General features: G+C 41.7%; 2 protein-coding genes across 6 annotated transcripts in view; both read right to left on the bottom strand.

The window, feature by feature from the left end:
* Window positions 1-5,519, bottom strand: part of LOC124015482 (inactive rhomboid protein 2-like) — a 53,023-nt gene extending 47,504 nt beyond the window's left edge. For 3 of the 4 annotated variants that reach the window (XM_046330690.1, XM_046330693.1, XM_046330691.1), the window contains exon 1: window positions 5,381-5,519. The gene's annotated coding sequence lies outside the window, so the exon portion shown is untranslated. Of the gene's footprint in view, window positions 1-4,207; window positions 4,346-5,380 lie in introns of all 4 variants that reach the window. The other variant, XM_046330694.1, reaches the window with a different exon arrangement.
* Window positions 5,520-6,315: 796 nt separating this feature from the next.
* LOC124015204 (peroxisomal acyl-coenzyme A oxidase 1-like) overlaps window positions 6,316-18,996 on the bottom strand; it is a 28,652-nt gene continuing 15,971 nt past the window's right edge. For both annotated transcript variants that reach the window (XM_046330240.1, XM_046330238.1), the window contains exons 4-14: window positions 18,866-18,973; window positions 17,018-17,137; window positions 16,789-16,904; window positions 15,212-15,381; window positions 14,019-14,181; window positions 11,382-11,572; window positions 10,048-10,224; window positions 9,679-9,784; window positions 9,372-9,515; window positions 8,012-8,218; window positions 6,316-7,644 (exon numbers count right to left, since the gene is read on the bottom strand). In XM_046330240.1, the coding sequence (XP_046186196.1) occupies window positions 7,594-7,644; window positions 8,012-8,218; window positions 9,372-9,515; window positions 9,679-9,784; window positions 10,048-10,224; window positions 11,382-11,572; window positions 14,019-14,181; window positions 15,212-15,381; window positions 16,789-16,904; window positions 17,018-17,137; window positions 18,866-18,973 (1,553 nt within the window). In that variant the 3' untranslated portion in view covers window positions 6,316-7,593. The remainder of the gene's footprint in view (window positions 7,645-8,011; window positions 8,219-9,371; window positions 9,516-9,678; window positions 9,785-10,047; window positions 10,225-11,381; window positions 11,573-14,018; window positions 14,182-15,211; window positions 15,382-16,788; window positions 16,905-17,017; window positions 17,138-18,865; window positions 18,974-18,996) is intronic.

Here is an 18,996-nt window from a genome sequence, read left to right on the forward strand (position 1 = left end):
CTTTGGTCTGAAGAGTCCAAATGTGATATTTTTGCTTCCAACCGCCATGTCTTTGTGAGACGCAGAGTAGGTGAACGGATGATCTCAGCATGTGTGGTTCCCACCGTGAAACATGGAGGAGGAAGTGTGATGGTGCTTTGCTGGTGACACTGTCAGTGATTAATTTAGAAGTCAAGGCACACTTAACGAGCATGGCTACCAGAGCATTCTGCAGAGATACGCCATCCCATCTGGTTTGCGCTTAGTGGGACTATCATTTGCTTTTCAACAGGACAATGACCCAAAACACATCTCCAGGCTGTGTAAGAGCTATTTGACCAAGGAGAGTGATGGAGTAGTGCATCAGATGACCTGGCCTCCACAATCACCCAACCTCAACCCAATTGAGATGGTTTGGGATGAGTTGGCATGAGTGAAGGAAAAGCAGCCAGCAAGTGCTCAGCACATGTGGGAAGTCCTTCAAGACTGTTGGAAAAGCATTCCTCATGAAGCTGGTTGAGAGTTGCTACTGTCTATATACATAGACTTGAAATCACTAGCCACTCTATACCGCTCTGACATTGCTCATCCATATATTTATATATTCTTAATTACATTCCTTTACTTAGATTTGTGTGTTTTGGGTATATGTTGTGAAATTGTTTGATATTAATGGTTAGATATTACTGCACTTTCGGATCTAGAAACACAAGCATTTCGCTCCACCTGCAATAACATCTGCTAAACACGTGTATGTGACCAATAAAATGTGATTTGATTTGAGAATGCCAAGAGTGTGCAAAGCTGTCATCAAGGCAAAGGGTGGCTACTATGAAGAATATAACATATATTTTGATTTGTTTAACACATTTTTGGTTACTACATGGTTCCATATGAGTTATTTCATAGTCTTCACTATTATTCTGCAATGTAAAAATAGTAAAAATGAAGAAAAACTCTTGAATAAATAGGTGTTCGAAAACTTTTGACTGGTACTGTACATACACATACAGTGGGCTCCAAAATTACTGGCACCCCTGACTGTCAATGCACAAAACAGTTCACTTTAAAAAATATAAATAATATAATTATAGAGATGAACTCAAAATACCAACATGTGAGAAATACTGTACTTGATTAATGTTTCAATGGAACCAACCAAAATCATACAATTATTTAATACAAAATACATTTAACCAAATCAAGGTTTCGTAATTATTGGCACTCCTCATTTAGTACTTAGTGCAACCACCTCTGGCAAGGATAACAGCATAGAGTATTTTCCTGTAATGTTTGACAAGGTTCAGGAACACATTTGGAGGGATTTTGGACCATTCCTCTATGCAGATCCTCTCCAGATCCTTCACATTCTTGGGTTTGCGCTTATTAACTGCCCTCTTCCACTCAGCCCACAGGTTTTCCATTGGATTGAGGTCCGGCGACTGAGATGGCCATGGCAGAACATTGATTTTGCTGTCATAGAACCATTTCTGTGTGGATCTTGAGGTATGTTTCAGGTCATTTTGTTGGAAAGTCCAAAACACATCTTTAGAATTTTTAAATAATTGCCCTGACAGTGCTCAGTGGTATATTCAATCGTTTGTGGATCTTGTAGCCATTACCGGGTTTATGAAGGACTACGACCATCTGTCTCTTTTGAACTGCCAGTTCTTTTCTTTTCATCATGGTGTTGGATGACAAAGGGTTATTGCATGCGTGTTACCTCATTTTTATACCCTAGTGAAACAGGAAGTGATGTAAATGGCTCAATATAGTTCCTTAAGACTTACATAAACTTAAATAAGTGGAATTTAAATTGTGGTTTAATTTTAGTAGAAGTTAATTACAATAATATTTAAGGGTGCTATTAATTGTGAAACCTTGATTTGGAGGATATTGATTTTTAATTAAATCAATCAATTATTTTTGTTGGTTCCATTGAAACATTAATAAAGTACAGTATTTCTCACATGTTGGTATTTTGAGTTTGTCTCTATAATTATATTGTTTATATTTGTTTAAGCATTATTTGTGCCAGCAATTTTGGAGCCCACTGTACATACATACATACCACACATACAGCGCATTAGGAAAGTACTGACCTTTTCCACATTTTGTTACAACATTCTAAAATGGATTAAATAGTGTTTGTCCCTCATCAAGCGACACATAATACCCCATAATGCCAAAGCAAAAACAGGTTTTTAGAATGTATTAAAAATAAGAAACTGAAGTATCACATTTACATAAGTATTCAGACCATTTACTCAGTACTTTTGTTGAAGCAACTTTGGCAGCGATTACAGCCTTGAGTCTTCTTGGGTTTGACGCTAACAGCTTGGCACACCTGTATTTGGGAAGTTTCTCCCATTCTTCTCTGCAGATCCTCTCAAGCTCTGTCAAGTTGGATGGGGAGCCTCGTTGCACAGCTATAGGTCTCTCCAGAGATGATTGATTGGGTTCAAGTCCGGGCTCTGGCTGGGCCACTCAAGGACTTGTCCCGAAGCCACTCCTGCGTTGTCTTGGTTGTGTGCTTAGGGTCATTGTCCTGTTGAAAGGTGAACCTTCGCCCCAGTCCGAGGTCCTGAGCGCTCTGGAGCAGGTTTCCATCAAGGATCTCTCTGTACCTTGCTCCGTTCATCTTTCCCTCAATCCTGACAAGTCTCCCGGTCCCTGCCGCTGAAAAACATCCCCACAGCATGATGCTGCCACTACCATGCTTCACCGTAGGGATGGTGTCAGGTTTCCTCCAGACCTGACGCTTGGCATTCAGGCCAAAGAGTTCAATCTTAGTTTCATCAGACCAGAGAATCTTGTTTCTCATGGTCTGAGGGTCTTTAGGTGCCTTTTGGCAAACTCCAAGCGTGCTGACATGTGCCTTTTACTGAGGAGTGGCTTCCGTCTGGCCACTCAACCACAAAGGCCTGATTGGTGGAGAGCTGCAGAGCTGGTTGTCCTTCTGGGAGTTTCTCTCATCTCCATAGAGGAACCCTGGAGCTCTGTCAGAGTGGCCATTGGGTTAATGGTCACCTCCCTGACCAAGGCCCTTCTCCCCTGATTGCTCAGTTTGGCCGGCCGGCCAGCTCTAGGAAGACTCTTGGTGGTTCCAAACTTCTTCCATTTAAGAATGATGGGGGCCAATGTGTTTTTGGGGACCTTCAATGCTGCAGAAATGTTGTGGTACCCTTCCCCAGAACTGTGCCTCAACACAATCTCGTCTAGGTGCTCTACGGACAATTCCTTCAACCTCATGGCTTGGTTTTTGCTCTGACATGCACTGTCAACTGTGGGACCTTAGACAGGTGTGTGCCTCTCCAAATCATGTCCAATCAATTGAATTGACCACACGTGGACTCCAATCAAGGATGATCAATGGAAACAGGATGCACCTGATCTCAATTTCAAGTCTCGTGGCAAAGGGTCTGAATACTTATGTAAATAAGGGATTTGTTTTTTAAATTTTTAATACATTTGCAAAATATTCTAAAAACCTGTTTTCGCTGTGTCATTATGGGGTATTGTGTGTAGATTGATGAGGAAAATGTTCTATTTAATCCATTTTAGAATAAGGCTGTAGTGTAACAAAATGTATAAAAAGTCAGTGTATGAATACATTTGTTTAATGTCCTGTATTTAAATAACCATCATATGGAAGTAAACTTGGAGTTACACAACAACAATATGTTGTGTGGTCCTCCCACTACGACTCGGGAAAGCATGTCGTTTGTTAGGCTACAGATTAAACACTGTAAATTACTGAACACAGGGTGGTGAAAGTGCACGGGGATGAGCGTGATACTCCTTTTCAATAAATGTCAACAGTCTTATTTTAATGACAAGATGATCGATGCTTGGCTGCCGTTTAACAGATAAAAAATGATCTTGCTCTTAACCATAATAATCTCATCACTGTATGTGCAAGCTGTTGGCTAGAGCACACAAGCCAAGACCCGAGTGGGAACATTTGCAATATAACGCAACAGTTTGTGACAAAACCATCAGTAAAGTTGAATATGCGATGGTCATTTTATTTTGGAACATGGGAATTTGACCGCAAAAGTCACATTTTTATCCTCAACAAGTCTGTTTGATGGAAACATCTCTGGTGGGAAAACAAGCATACTTTTTTATGCAGCTTTTAGAATATTTGCATGAAAATCTGCTGACAATTGGATGAAAACCTAGCTATTGTATCACTTCTAAATGTTTGCAAATCTGGAAAACCAACCTTGTTTCTGACTCCCAGTCCAGTCAACCATGACCATTTGACTTGTTCTGTGTCCCTACTGTGTCAACCTGCAGCCTAGGCATTTACATAGGTTCCACTTCGCTCTACTATGCTTCGTTAGCTTGACAGCAGGTGCACCTGTGGTGTAACAGAACTTACAGTTAAAGACGACTGATGCAGATGTTGTGGGTCAGTGGTTGCTTATCGACATTCTATTCTTTGTTCCCTCTAAAATGCACTACAGTGTGCATAATTTAAAGGGAGAGATATGTAAGACTCCATTGTTTGAAACAGGAATGAATTTAATAGCACTAATGATAGCCTGCCTAATTGAGGAATGGATTGTTTATTGTTGGCCTGTCTTGAACTACTTATCTGCAGATTTCTACCAGTTTCTCAGCCCTGCAACAATGGTTGTTATAAACTAATGGTATACCAATCATTTCAGACTAGGTTAAAATGATATTTTAGCCTTCACATACAGATATAATACTCCTATCACACATTACTTTCTCACTATTTAACCCCAAGAAGACATGTTAACTCATGTACATTAATCTTACAGTTTACAGTCAGTGACGGTGTGGCAAACATCTATCAAACCGCATGTTCGCGTATTCATATCATAACTTCGGCAACAAGATAAGAAAATTATGTAGCAACTATTTAACAATGTTGACCTGCATTTAACAGTGAGAGCCTGCATAATTCAGTAAAAAACGATACTTTATCCTGTCGTGTCAACCAAACCAAACCCTCCCACGTTTTCTGGAAAAATGGGAGACCAACGGGAATTCTAACGTGAGGACAGTTAGCGGGCGTTTGACGGAAGTTGAACGAAGGTTTGTATGTGAAGATAAAATTGACACATTTTATTAAAGTTAATTCTTTTTTCCCCCCGGAGCAGCGGAATATGAATACGCACGTTAAAACGTGCCATGATGACGTTTGCGGTCCTTTTGAGAATCCCAATTCCGATGTTGAAATAGTTCAAATGACTATTCATTTTAATGTGACTTCCTCACGCCTACACTTTCCCTATTGTTTCCCTATCTGAAACTCTGATAAGAGTGGTAAAAAAAAAACACACACACACATTGTGCCCACCTTTCGATCATAAACACATTTTGAAAAAAACTATTCAATGTTGGATGAGGAAAATAGGCTACTCACCTGTAAGGAAAAAAAAATATATATATATATATGTTGCTTTCATCAATATTGCTCGGAATAAGATGCAATTTATGTTCCGAAAAATCATACAATGTTGCACCAACGTGTTACTTTCCTTCTCTCTCCAAATATCCTGATTTCGGCGGTGGGCGGAGACTAGACAGGACTAACATATCTGATAACTGACAGACACACACAGAAGTCAAGAATGGTTTAGAAATAATATGAATATAGTACAGTTATGTCCGCAGCTGATGGACTGTAATAGTTTTCTACGTGTTGGTTATGTTTGCATGATTGTTGTTTGTGCAAGGGCATAAATATAACTTGATCATATGGCTCTTTGAGTCCCGAAGCTTGGCACCCCTACCACAATGTGCCTAAATGACGCAATGAGGGGGACATGAGACTTTCCCAGGAAAAGCAATACCTCCCCAAAAAACGAAAAGCAAACGAACATGAAAGTAACCCGTGTTGCTTATAGTAATATATGGAAAGGAAAAGTGTGAGATGACTTCATTTGACATTTCCAACCAAGCAAGAGTTAACACAATCCCAGAAGAAGAATCTCATCCAGATTAACATTGTCCAAAGGTTTTAAATAGAATGCATTGATTTGTCAAACTACAGGTTCATTTCCTAAAAAGGTCAAATTTTCTGAATCAAATGCATTGCAGTGTTAACATCTAATGTGCTATTATAATCTCTAATATAGGCTATTCATAATCTTAATGATTACACTCAATCCTTTATCCTCCATCCATTTGTAGAATTGGTTCTCCTAAATCTATGCCACTGAAATAAAATGTTAAAACGTTAGGAATAAACATGGCTCTGACTTAGACTTTTTTCCTATCTGATTTCATAACACCATCTAGTGGTTGCTTCTGGCAGCCTATGAAACTAAGTTGAAGGAAACCATGAACATCATTTGATAGTTTTTTCCAGTTTATTACTAAGATCATTAAGCATGACAAATTATTCACTTTCAATTCAATAAACATAATCAAGTTTAAAACATATTCAGACTGAATAGATTTCTTATACTATCACAAATATTTGTTAAACAAAAAAATTCAGTAGGTACATTGAAATAATTATCATACATCTTTATATTGCAATGGAAATCACAAAATAAATTGATAAAGCATATTTTTCAATCAAGAATACATGCATGGACCATGTGTGATAATACTCCCATGTTAGCTTCATTAAAGTAAGCCAAATTCCTCTGGCACATAATCCTCCCACAAACAGTAGTTACTGCTTCGTTCCATTTGAAAATGTATCAATCATGTATCAATCTGCAACATACTGTAAATGTCAACAGCAGTACAATCAACAGCTAGTAATCAGAGTATGAAAATACTTATTTCATTGTGTTGAAGAATGTACTTGTTCCGAATGCCACATCAGGGTTCTATTCAATAGGCACCAAACAAAATAAAACAGATTGAAACAGATGGAGGGGGGGGAGGACAGTGCAAGAATTGAAAGGCCCCCTTTCTCAAATCACTAGAATAGCTTACTCATCAACTCGTTATTCACTAATCATATTCGTTACCCCACAACCACAAACTCTCTCACACCTAGACAGAGACACGCACACCTTTGGTTCATGGCAAACCACAACTGACCCGTCACCCACTACTAAAGACAACCATCCTCAGTACATTACCATCAAATACTGTGGTGAGAAATTATACAGATTTTTAAATTTTTTAAAAATGGGATTCAACATATCTCAACAAATCGAGTGATTTGCAATGTACATGATCCAAAGAGCTTGATTAGATCACAAGGATCAGTCATCAAAACCCCTTCATCTTTAGGCCACCTCGTATTCTAACGACAGTTTTTCTTCCTCTCCATCTTATGGTTCTCGGACCTTCGATTACACCCATTAACAAGGCATGGGGTATATTTAAACACATAAACTAAGTACTAGTTGAATAAGTCCAGTAGAATGATTGATTCATTAGCAGCACATCAGTAGAGGTGGAGTAAGGCGGCTGGTCTCCAATGGTTCCCCTTTAAAAATGTTCCACCACCTGTGGTTGGTTAAACACAGAAGGGACGGGTGGAATGAGCCCCTTCCAATTGGTGGACGGGCAGCGGCGGCCATGTTGGGGTCCCACTGCTGGATTAGTGTTGTTAGTGTGCTTCCCGTCCCCTGTAGTGGAGTGGTCAGTTGAGAAGGCTCAGAGGTCATCTTACAGCTTGGCCTGCAGGGGTTTCAGGTACTTGTGGTAGGACTCGTGGACCTAGAAGAGGGAAGGAGGGTCAATTTGAGTACTCTGCAGATAGTCTCATCCACCCACCGGCTCCCCCTCTCTGTCAGTAGCAATAGCCTTGGGACAAGGTTACTCTGCAGGAGACTTATTACTACAGCAAATCATTCATTAGATTGCCATCTTTATGTAGGCAAACTACACAATTAACACAGAGATCATTTGGCTCTTGATCATAATCTGAAACAAATCCTTGTAAATGGTTCTCAAATGGTCTATTCATGTTCGTAATAACGAACTAAGGTTAAAAACAAACAAAAAACTACGTAAAATCAACAGTAAATACATTTTCTTAATCTCTGACTCTCTTTTTTTAAAGGGCCTCTCCATGAACTCTGACCTCTGTCTTGTTGAGAGGCGAGCGGCGGGCCCACTCGAACATGTGCTCATAGACGTTGCCGTCGTAGCGTCCCAGGACGGAGTTGAGCATTTCGTCGCGGTAGTCGAAGGCGTCAACCAGGGCCACGGCATTGGGCCTCAGCTGGGCCAGAAGGTCCTTCAGACGCTGGGACACCTGGGAGAGCTGGGGCACACTCAGGAGACCAGTCTGGAGTGAGGAAGGAACAGTCGGGGTCATTATTGTTAAAGAGACTGTGTTCTCAATAAACAAGCAATAGGTTAAAATATCAAAATGTCACGACGAACGACGAACGAGTTAGAGCCTTTATATGTAGGATCAAATCAAACACATCGGAAAGTTAGAGTAAGAAAACTGATTGCAGCATTTCCATAAACATGGAAGAGGCAAGTGGAAAAGGTAGGGAACTTGTTTGTCTGCCATATATTAAAAGATACAAATTGGCTGAAAGGAACTGGCATAAATAGAAAAATATACTAGTTTCATTTGAGGACAAAAATGTTGACAGCTATGCCATACAGGTTGCCAAATAAATGGGAAGAGATTTTCGATGTACCGATTACATGGCACATGGTTTATGAACCTGTACATGAAACACTTGATTCAACAGAATTTTTCAATTTAAATGATTATATAGAATTCTTGCCACCAAAAGAATGCTACATGTTGTGCGAAGAGACCGAATCAATAGATCACTTATTCTGGTATTGCCCCTAGGTAGCTTGTTCCTGGTCACAGGTTCAGGAATGGTTAAAAAAATAATAATAATAATCAAGACATTACCTTAAAATTAACCTTACAAATATCAGTGTTGGTTGATTTAGAAAGCCATAGTCAGTCAAATAATACTCGTAGGAAAGGTTTTCATCTTTAACTCACAATCTGTGGATACTATACGATTGGAAAGGTTCAATTATAGAAAACGTCACACAGCACAATTGAAAAATATATGGCACATAGAAACCAAACAGGTTTGGGATTAAAGAGTTGATGTTTGGTAATGTATTACGGTTATGTGACTGCTTTATATAAAAGTACCATGTATGTCAAATTTGTAAGCAAAAGCTATTAAATAAAATATATATATATTTGTAAAAGAGGGGTGGTTCTTTTTGAAATATACAAAAACAAGACAATCTTCCTTTAATAAGTGATACAAGTACGAGTGTAATACAATGTCTTGCTTAAAACATCATACATGACATTATAAAAATTAATATAGATTTTGGTACGGGACCCACTTATGGACGCATTGAAATTCACACATTATTCTTCCATGTATTTAGTCCCTGTATTTTCCCCCTGGGAGTCTGTGATTGACAGTTGCCATGGTGGTGGTTACCTGGAGGAAGTCTCCGCTGTGCTGTTGGATGCCCTGGAGGGCATAGAGCAGGGCCAGGGTGCTGAGGACAGAGTGAACCCCAGTGTCCCCTATCTCCCCCAGCTTAGCTGCAAACAGCTTCACCACCACATAGTGACAGTGGGCCTGGACATGGAAAGGGAGGAGAAGAGATGGAGGAGAGTTAAATGAGGACCAGAGAGAGAGGAGGAAAAGGAAATTGAAAGAGGGAAGCAGAGGGGAAGAGATAAGAGGGCTCCCTCCCAAAAAAACAACACATTCCATATCCCAGGTTGGCAAGGTAACTTACATCAGAGGCTCTGACCAGGTCTATAGCGCTGTTGTTCCAGGCATCCTCCTGACTGACTCGCTTCTGTAGCTCCTGCTGAATACTCTTAGCTGCCATCTCAACCAGCCTAGAGACAGAGGCATTGACATAGGAAACCTTTCAACAAAAACTGACGCATGGCTGTCCATAGAGTACAAGTACAATTCGTTGTGTGCTGAACTGGTGGACCATTTTAGCTCAACCCATTGCATTGCCTGGCACCAACTAACACATTGCTCTGATTAAAAGTCTCTGCCATACAATGTACAGCCCTTTGGGACTTAACGAAGATCAGATATCTAAATGGGATCTATTACTATGACATTTTGGGTAGCTTGTAGGCCCACTTACTTGGCAGCTCGTAGTTTGTAAGCCTCCACAAGGCTGGCCAGGTCATTGACGTTGACTACAGTGGGTCGGGAGGACACCGACTGGGGCTGCAGCCTACGCTCTGACTCGTTCAGGTAGGACACGATGCCACTCAGCTGGTGGCCTGCCGACGCCTGCCGGTAGCTCTTTATCAAGAACCTGGGGAGTGAGGGATGCAAACACGTGAGCAAGACAGTGGAAGGTCACGAAGGTCACACACAGACAAGAACAAACACAAAGTAGAAATGGGCGATATGGCCAAAATATCATATCACTATACGTTCCTCATTTTTGACGGTAATTGATGGCAGTTTATGTTTTGGTTTAATAAAAGTTACATATGCCTAATGAGTCATGCATGGTCCTAGGGTGGCAACAAATACATTCTAAGTGGTTTTAAATGGGGCTCTCTCTCTTCTGATTGATTGTATAAAACAAACTTAAACCCAAAATAATTTCAGCCTTTTCATCAATTTCCTTCACTCATTTGCTATCATTTCCACACCGTCAAATATTTGTTTTGTCTTTGTTTGCCTCTATTGTGAAAAAGTAACTTTTCCTTTATGAAAATAATAATTCTCCTCTGACCATGTATTGTCAATGGATTCCATGGCAGTTTTTACTTTCGCCACAAAGGGCATTGTGCTGATTTCTAAGGTGCTTTTGGCACACCCACTGCCTCACAGACACTAGCCTATTCATCACACAAAATGACGTGGGCACACCTGAAGCTCTTGCTAGCAAATGATCAGATCTCAACTGTTAGCAGTCTCTTACTGCCGGTAAGAACGGCAATCATTGCAATCATTCAGTTATTGCACTTAACAAAGCAAGCATTGAAATACCATTATGTAAGGTAAAAATCCAAACCGGTCCATGCATTAATACTGGTATATAGTAAAACGCCATTTACCACCCAGCTCTAACTAAGTACACAAAAACTCATACACACCCATTCATTTGGTTCTATTCTCTCTCACTCCCCACGCAACTACTTTCCTCACCCTTTGCATTGTACACTTAGCAGTGCTTACACTGAACACACTCCCAAAAACATTTAGACAGTTGGATCGATGCTTTGTTGATAATTACTACCGATGTGCAGGGCGCAATATCACACACAGCTTTTAATACTAGGCTTATGTGCCCTGACTTGCAAGTTTTGGAATACATTGTAATGTGTGTTTATGTGAGCTGTAGAATGTGACTGAGGTTTTTGATTCAGCAAGGAAAGAATGTGTCCTTTAAGGGTGTGTGTGTGTGTGTGGGGGTGTTTGCGTTTGCATGTGTTCGTGCGCAAGTGTGTGTGTACCTACCTAGCGGTCTGCAGCATCATGACGGTGTTCTCTCCCTCGTAGGTGCACGTGGGCACGAAGTTAACATAGATGTCTGGGAGGGCGCTGCAGCGGGAGTAGCCGTGCCCGCCACACGCCATGCGACACACCTCGATGCCCGCGCTGGCCGTCCACGTGGTGAAGGCCTTCAGGCCCGCGGACAGGGCATGGAGCTGGGCACAGGTCAGACGATGGCACAGGGTTATACAATTATATTGACACAAGATGGTAGAGGATGGGCACAGGGTACAGTTATATTGACACAGGATGGGCACAGGGTACAGTTATATTGACACAGGATGGTAGAGGATGAGCACAGGCTACAGTTATATTGACACAGGATGGTAGAGGATGGGCACAGGCTACAGTTCTATTGACACAGGATGGTAGAGGATGGGCACAGGCTACAGTTCTATTGACACAGGATGGTAGAGGATGGGCACAGGCTACAGTTATATTGACACAGGATGGTAGAGGATGAGCACAGGCTACAGTTATATTGACACAGGATGGTAGAGGATGGGCACAGGGTACAGTTATATTGACACAGGATGGGCACAGGGTACAGTTATATTGACACAGGATGGGCACAGGGTACAGTTATATTGACACAGGATGGTAGAGGATGAGCACAGGCTACAGTTATATTGACACAGGATGGTAGAGGATGGGCACAGGCTACAGTTCTATTGACACAGGATGGTAGAGGATGGGCACAGGCTACAGTTCTATTGACACAGGATGGTAGAGGATGAGCACAGGCTACAGTTATATTGACACAGGATGGTAGAGGATGGGCACAGGGTACAGTTATATTGACACAGGATGGGCACAGGGTACAGTTATATTGACACAGGATGGGCACAGGGTACAGTTATATTGACACAGGATGGTAGAGGATGAGCACAGGCTACAGTTATATTGACACAGGATGGTAGAGGATGGGCACAGGCTACAGTTCTATTGACACAGGATGGTAGAGGATGGGCACAGGCTACAGTTCTATTGACACAGGATGGTAGAGGATGGGCACAGGCTACAGTTCTATTGACACAGGATGGTAGAGGATGGGCACAGGCTACAGTTATATTGACACAGGATGGTAGAGGATGAGCACAGGCTACAGTTATATTGACACAGGATGGTAGAGGATGGGCACAGGGTACAGTTATATTGACACAGGATGGGCACAGGGTACAGTTATATTGACACAGGATGGGCACAGGGTACAGTTATATTGACACAGGATGGTAGAGGATGGGCACAGGGTACAGTTATATTGACACAGGATGGTAGAGGATGGGCACAGGCTACAGTTATATTGACACAGGATGGTAGAGGATGGGCACAGGCTACAGTTATATTGACACAGGATGGTAGAGGATGAGCACAGGCTACAGTTATATTGACACAGGATGGTAGAGGATGGGCACAGGGTACAGTTATATTGACACAGGATGGTAGAGGATGGGCACAGGCTACAGTTATATTGACACAGGATGGTAGAGGATGGGCACAGGGTACAGTTATATTGACACAGGATGGTAGAGGATGGGCACAGGGTACAGTTCTATTGACACAGAAAAAAAAGCAGTACAATGACGTAATTTGTTAATATGAATGAGGATCTTTCGTTTAACTCCATAGAGGGTTGATTGACGCACCTGTGCGTCAGTCTAAGTTACATAAAAAATAAATTTAAAAAATAAATCTGTCAGTTTAAGCTAGAGATATGTTATTTGCATTGGATGTGTCTCAATCCACCGCATCCTCCAGTGTCTCACTTTCAGAGCTCGAGCGGTGTTTGTCAGACCATGAAACATCCTGAAAACCGGTTTTCTCACGAAAACGTCTCTAGCGTCCGACCCACTCTATGGAAAATGGCGACTCTCACAAACACGTTCTCCGTTTTGCTCTACAACCCCCACAAGTGTCAGAAGACTCGTCTGTAACGTCGATGTGTGGTAGCGTCCGAAACCGTTTGGGCTGCAAACTCGTTTGCAAAAACAATTTAGTTTGAAGGACGTTTTGTGCCAACCCAAAAAAGGAGTTAAATATATGAAAAAATAACTTGTTTCTTATGATACATTTTTGACGGTCCCTTTTCACATTATGAATGTGTTATTCAATGTGTTTCTATGTGCTTTAGTAGCAAAGGCCAAATTAAATAGTTTAATCAAATAATTGTTTAAAATCCAATAGCTAAATGATCCATCGTATGACCATCTTAAAACAATTCCATATGTCAGCTTAGCACCCACCCCTCCTCCAACGTCTTAGACTAAAGAATTAACACCGACGAAGACGGTTGTCAAAACACCTCCATTAGACTTCAGCTGCTTAAAATGGATGAAACATTAAGACTTCAGTGAGTGGAGTGTTTTCCCATTTTCCCTGGTCAGGTCAGGTCACGTGGTTTGGAAGAAAATAATAAAAACTCTGGGCCATAGCCAGCCATTCTTTCATCACGTACTATATCAAGGGGAGGTATTTACTTAGCCTGGGTACCAGTCTGTTTAGCTATCATTCCACTCCTCGTGTAGCATGACACAGAGTACAAGGCGTGGAATGTTAACAAAACAAGATTCTGGATTTCAGGCTAGTATTTACTGTAAGTACCTCTGGTAGTTCACTGAAGTCTCCCTGGCTGATGTCTCCAGTGATGCGGTGGTAGACCTGGTTCATGTACTGACCAACAAACTTGTAGGCATAGGCTGTAGCCAGCAGGGGGAACAGCTTGTACTGTTGGGTCTGGTAGTCCATAATCTGGGGTTCCGGCTCTCTGGAGGAACCACAAAATAAGAATATAGACTTAGATGTAAGGTTAATGGTTCACCATCTTTTATATGTTAAGTCATTGAAGAACATTGAGAAACAGCTTTTTATATAAGAGTAACGATTCCTAAATATCTACCCAAACTCTATAACATCTACCTACATCAGCTCTCACACGATTAGAATAAGAGTATAGTTGTTGTTCAAATGGTAAGGGTTGTAGTACTTTGCTTTCTATTCTTGTTTGTGTCTGAGAGTGTTACTTGTGTATGGATGTGCGCAAGTATGTGTGAGTATTTTTGTATTCCTTTGACTATGTACAGTGCCTTGCGAAAGTATTCACCCCCCTTGGCTTTTTGCCAAGGAACTGAAGATCTTGTACAACACTGACGTCAACAGTATAGAGGAGACTCTGGGATGCTGGCCTTTTAGGCAGAGTTGCAAAAAAAAAAAAGCCATATCTCAGACTGGCCAATAAAAAAAAAAAGATTAAGATGGGCAAAAGAACACAGTCGCCTCTTGAGACTGGTGTTTTGCGGGTACTATTTAATGAAGCTGCCAGTTGAGGACTTGTGAGGCATCTGTTACTCAAACTAGACACTAATGTACTTGTCCTCTTGCTCAGTTGTGCACCGGGGCCTCCCACTCTATTCTGGATAGCCAGTTTGCTCTGTTCTGTGAAGGGAGTAGTACACGTCTGTGTGAGATCTTCAGTTTCTTGGCAATTTCTCATGGAATAGCCTTCCTTTCTCAGAAGTTTCAGAAGAAAGTTATTTGTTTCTGGCCATTTTGAGCCTGTAATTCAAATCCACAAATGCTGATGGTCCAGATACTCAACTAGTCTAAAGAAGGACAGTTTTATCGCTTATTTAAATCAGGACAACAATTTTTAGCTGGCACCAAACAGATGAAAACACACCAAAACCTAACACAGGAAAGTAGTATCTGTACAATAAGAATGTTGATTTCCGTCTCAAAACTTTTTGCTACAGTTTGACCTAATGAACATGACCCTGGTGTCCAGAGCTACAACTGACCCTGGGCGTATCTCAGACTGGTGCCGTACGGAACTGTAGCGGATGGCGATGGTGCAGGACTTGGCGAGGGCGTGGCCCGCTTCCCCTACGATCATGGACCTGATGAACACCATGGTGCCATAGGTCAGCTTGGCACTTGGAGGCTTCACGTACGTACCATCTGCCTCCACCTGGTGGGGAGAATACATACTGTCTGTGGCAGCGGCGGCTCCTCATAGCAGGAAGGGGAGGACCATCCTCCTCAGTGAATTTTTTTTTGTAATTTTTGAGAATGAAACTATAATAAATATCTTCACGTCACCAAATAATTGATTAAAAACACACTTTTGGAATGTAGCCGCAACAGCACTCTGTAGGGTAGCACCATGGTGTAGCCGGAGGACAACTAGTTAGTCTCTGTCCTTCTCTGGGAACATTGACTTCAATACAAAGCCCAGGAGGCTCATGGTTCTCACCCCCTTCCATAGACTCACACAGTAATTATTTCAACTTCAGAGCTCTTGCAGCATGAACTGACATGTTGTTCACCCAATCAAACTCTCAAATAATGAATCTAGTACTGAAAGCATAAGCTACAGCTAGCTATCACTGCATAAAATGTGGTGAGTAATTGACTCAAAGTAAGACAATAGTTGAACAGCTTTGAACAAATATTTTTGTTTTTAATAAAGGTGGAGAGAGTGGGAGAGATATAACTAGCTCTCTATGTCATTGTATTTTCTCCCACTTAGCTAATGCAGTTAGCTAGTTTAGCCTACTAAAACAAACACCCGGCTCAAACAGAAACATATTCTATGTTAGCTAGCTGGCTATGGCTATCCTATCCAACACTGGCACTCTTCCAAGTCAAGGTAAGCTTTTGGTTTTATTAATTTATTGCCACTGGGGCCCACCGGTTTAACTGCTAAACTGCTCGCTGACTGCACTGCATGACTGTAGCGGGTTTACTAAATCGTTAGTTCTAGTAGCTATGTAGACTAGTATGCGAGAAGGAATACAATAAGCAAAGTAATCATGCTGTTTTTATGTGGCTGCTATGAAAGTGAGCTGTTTTTGTGTGATCAGTGGTGTATTCATTCCGCCGATTCTGTTGAAAAATGTTTCTTAAACTGAAGCAAACGGATGCAGGCAAGAGTGTGCAAGGTTTTATTGAATGCGTCACTGTCTGACACCTTGATTACAAAAATGTAACTCCACCTATGTTGTGAACTTTGATTCATAGGATGGGTATAGGGAAAAGTCGGGTATCATGTAGTAGCCTAAACCTATCGATGCTACATTGAGCTGGGTGAATGGAATATGAATGACAGTCATCCAATATGCTTTAATAGAAGTAAGGCTCATACATTAAAATAAATATCATAATAATTCAATCATCCTCCCTCATCTTAAACTGCACAGACCGCCACTGGTCTGTGGTATACAGTTCTAGGACAACCAGGTAGTAAGTATACACGCTCTGAGGATTATGCATACAATATACCTTAAAATCTAAGCTTGGCGACAGCATTAGAATCAACCAACAGAAACAAAGAACAGTGTCTCCTTGAAATGTGCTTAACTGCCCAGTCGCTCACCTTTGCATATTTCATCAGCATGTGGTCGCGAGGAATTCGTACGTTCTCCAATTTCAGGTAACCATTGTCAACCTCATCAAAGCCAAACTTGGGTCCTATGTCCCCTACCACCACACCTGAGAGAGAATGAGTGTGAGTTCATTAGACAGTTGGCTACCACCAATGCTACATACAGAGACACAGCCAGACACACTCTTTTTTGACACAAGCACAGCAGTATGTACAGTACCTGGCAGTGGCATGTGTGTGTTCATACTGCGGAGAGGTACGATGAAGGCCTGCAGGCCGTGACACTTCCCCTGGGTGTGGAGCTGGGCCAGAACTATGGCGTGGTTAGACGTCTTACCCACTGGGGGCGAGAGATTCTCACTATTAAAATATTTCTATTGAAATAATTTGGCAGTCATTTAAGTCTCTAGTCCACACTGCAATGAGAATCAGAAGTAAATTGTTTGATCTTGTTCAGCAATGTTGTGGAATGTGTTTTCTTCAGAAGCTAAGTCCACAGACTTAACTGGGGATTGGATTGATTGTACAGTGTATTCGGAAAATATTCAGACCCCTTCACTTTCCACATGTTGTTACATTACAGCATTATTCTAAAATGTATTTTAAAAAACAATCCTCAACAATCTACACACAATACCCCATAATGACCAAGCGAAAACAGGTTTAGACATTTTTGCAATAAAACAAAATGCCTTAGTTACATGAGTATTCAGACCCTTTGCTTTGAGACTTGAAATTGAGCTCAGAAGCATTCCTGTTTCCATTGATCATCCTTGAGATGTTTCAACAACTTGGAGTCCATCTGTGGTAAATTCAATTGATTGGACATGATTTGGAAAGGCACACACCTGTCTATATAAAGTTCCACAGTTGACAATGCATGTCAGAGCAAAAACCAAGCCATGAGGTTGAAGGAATTGTCCGTAGAGCTCCGAGACAGGATTGTGTCGAGGCACAGATCTGGAGAAGGGTACAAAAATATTTCTGCAGAATTAAAGGTCCCCAAGAACACATTGGCCTCCATCATTCTTAAATGGAAGAAGTTTGGAACCACCAAGACTCTTCCTAGAGCTGGCCGCCCGGCCAAACTGAGCAATCAGGGGAGAAGGGCCTTGGTCAGGGAGGTGACCAAGAAACCGATGGTCACTCTGACAGAACTCTACATTTCTTCCGTGGAGATGGGAGAAGCTTACAGAAGGACAATCATCTCTGAAGCACTGTAAGGTCTACTACACCTGCTGTATTTGGTGCATGTGACAACAAAACAAAAATAATTGTTTTGTCAGATCTGTGGTCCAGGACCCTACATTTGTTTTTATCAGATCAGAGAACCAAGGTTCTCTGATCTGATAAAACCAAGATTGAACTATTTGGCCTGAATTCCAAGCGTTACGTCTGGAGGAAACCTGGCACCATCTCTACTGTGAAGCATGGCGGTGGCCGCATCATGCTGTGGGGATGTTGTTCAGCAGCAGGGACTGGGAGACTTGTCAGGATCGAGGCAAAGATGAACGGAGCCAAGTACTGAGAGATCCTTGATGAAAACATGCTCCAGAGCGCTCAGACTTGGGTGGAGGTTCACCTTCCAACAGGACAACAACCTTAAGCACACAGCCAAGACAATGCAGGATAAGTCTCCGAATGTCCTTGAGTGCCCCAGCCAGAGCCCGGACGTGAACCGATCTAACAGCTCTGGAGAGACCTGAAAATAGCTGTGCAGCAATGTTCCCCATCCAACCTGACAGAGCTTGAGAGGATCTGCAGAGAAGAATGGGAGAAACTCCCCAAATACAGGTGCCAAGCTTGTAGCATCATACCCAAGAAGACTTGAGGCTGTAATCACTGCCAAAGGTGCTTCAACAAAGTACTGAGTAAAGGGTCTAAATTCTTAAGTAAATGTGATATAAAAAAAAAAATGCTTTGTCATTACGGGGTATTGTGTGTAGATTGACATTTTAGAATAAGGCTGTAACTTAACAAAATGTGGAAAAGGTCAAGGGGTCTGAATACTTTCCAAAAGCACTGTATGTTTATGGGCCCTGAAGCTAAAGTGTGTGCGTGTACTCACATCCCCCAGGCCACCACTTGATGGAGGTGATGGTCGGGCTGTTCATGACAAACTCCTGGGTGGCCGGGTCATACGTTGCCATAGTTTCAAGCCCCCTGAGGTGGGTGCCTAGGCAACGAGAAAGACACCAA

Source organism: Oncorhynchus gorbuscha, linkage group LG26, assembly GCF_021184085.1.
Source record: "Oncorhynchus gorbuscha isolate QuinsamMale2020 ecotype Even-year linkage group LG26, OgorEven_v1.0, whole genome shotgun sequence".
NCBI lineage: Eukaryota > Metazoa > Chordata > Actinopteri > Salmoniformes > Salmonidae > Oncorhynchus > Oncorhynchus gorbuscha.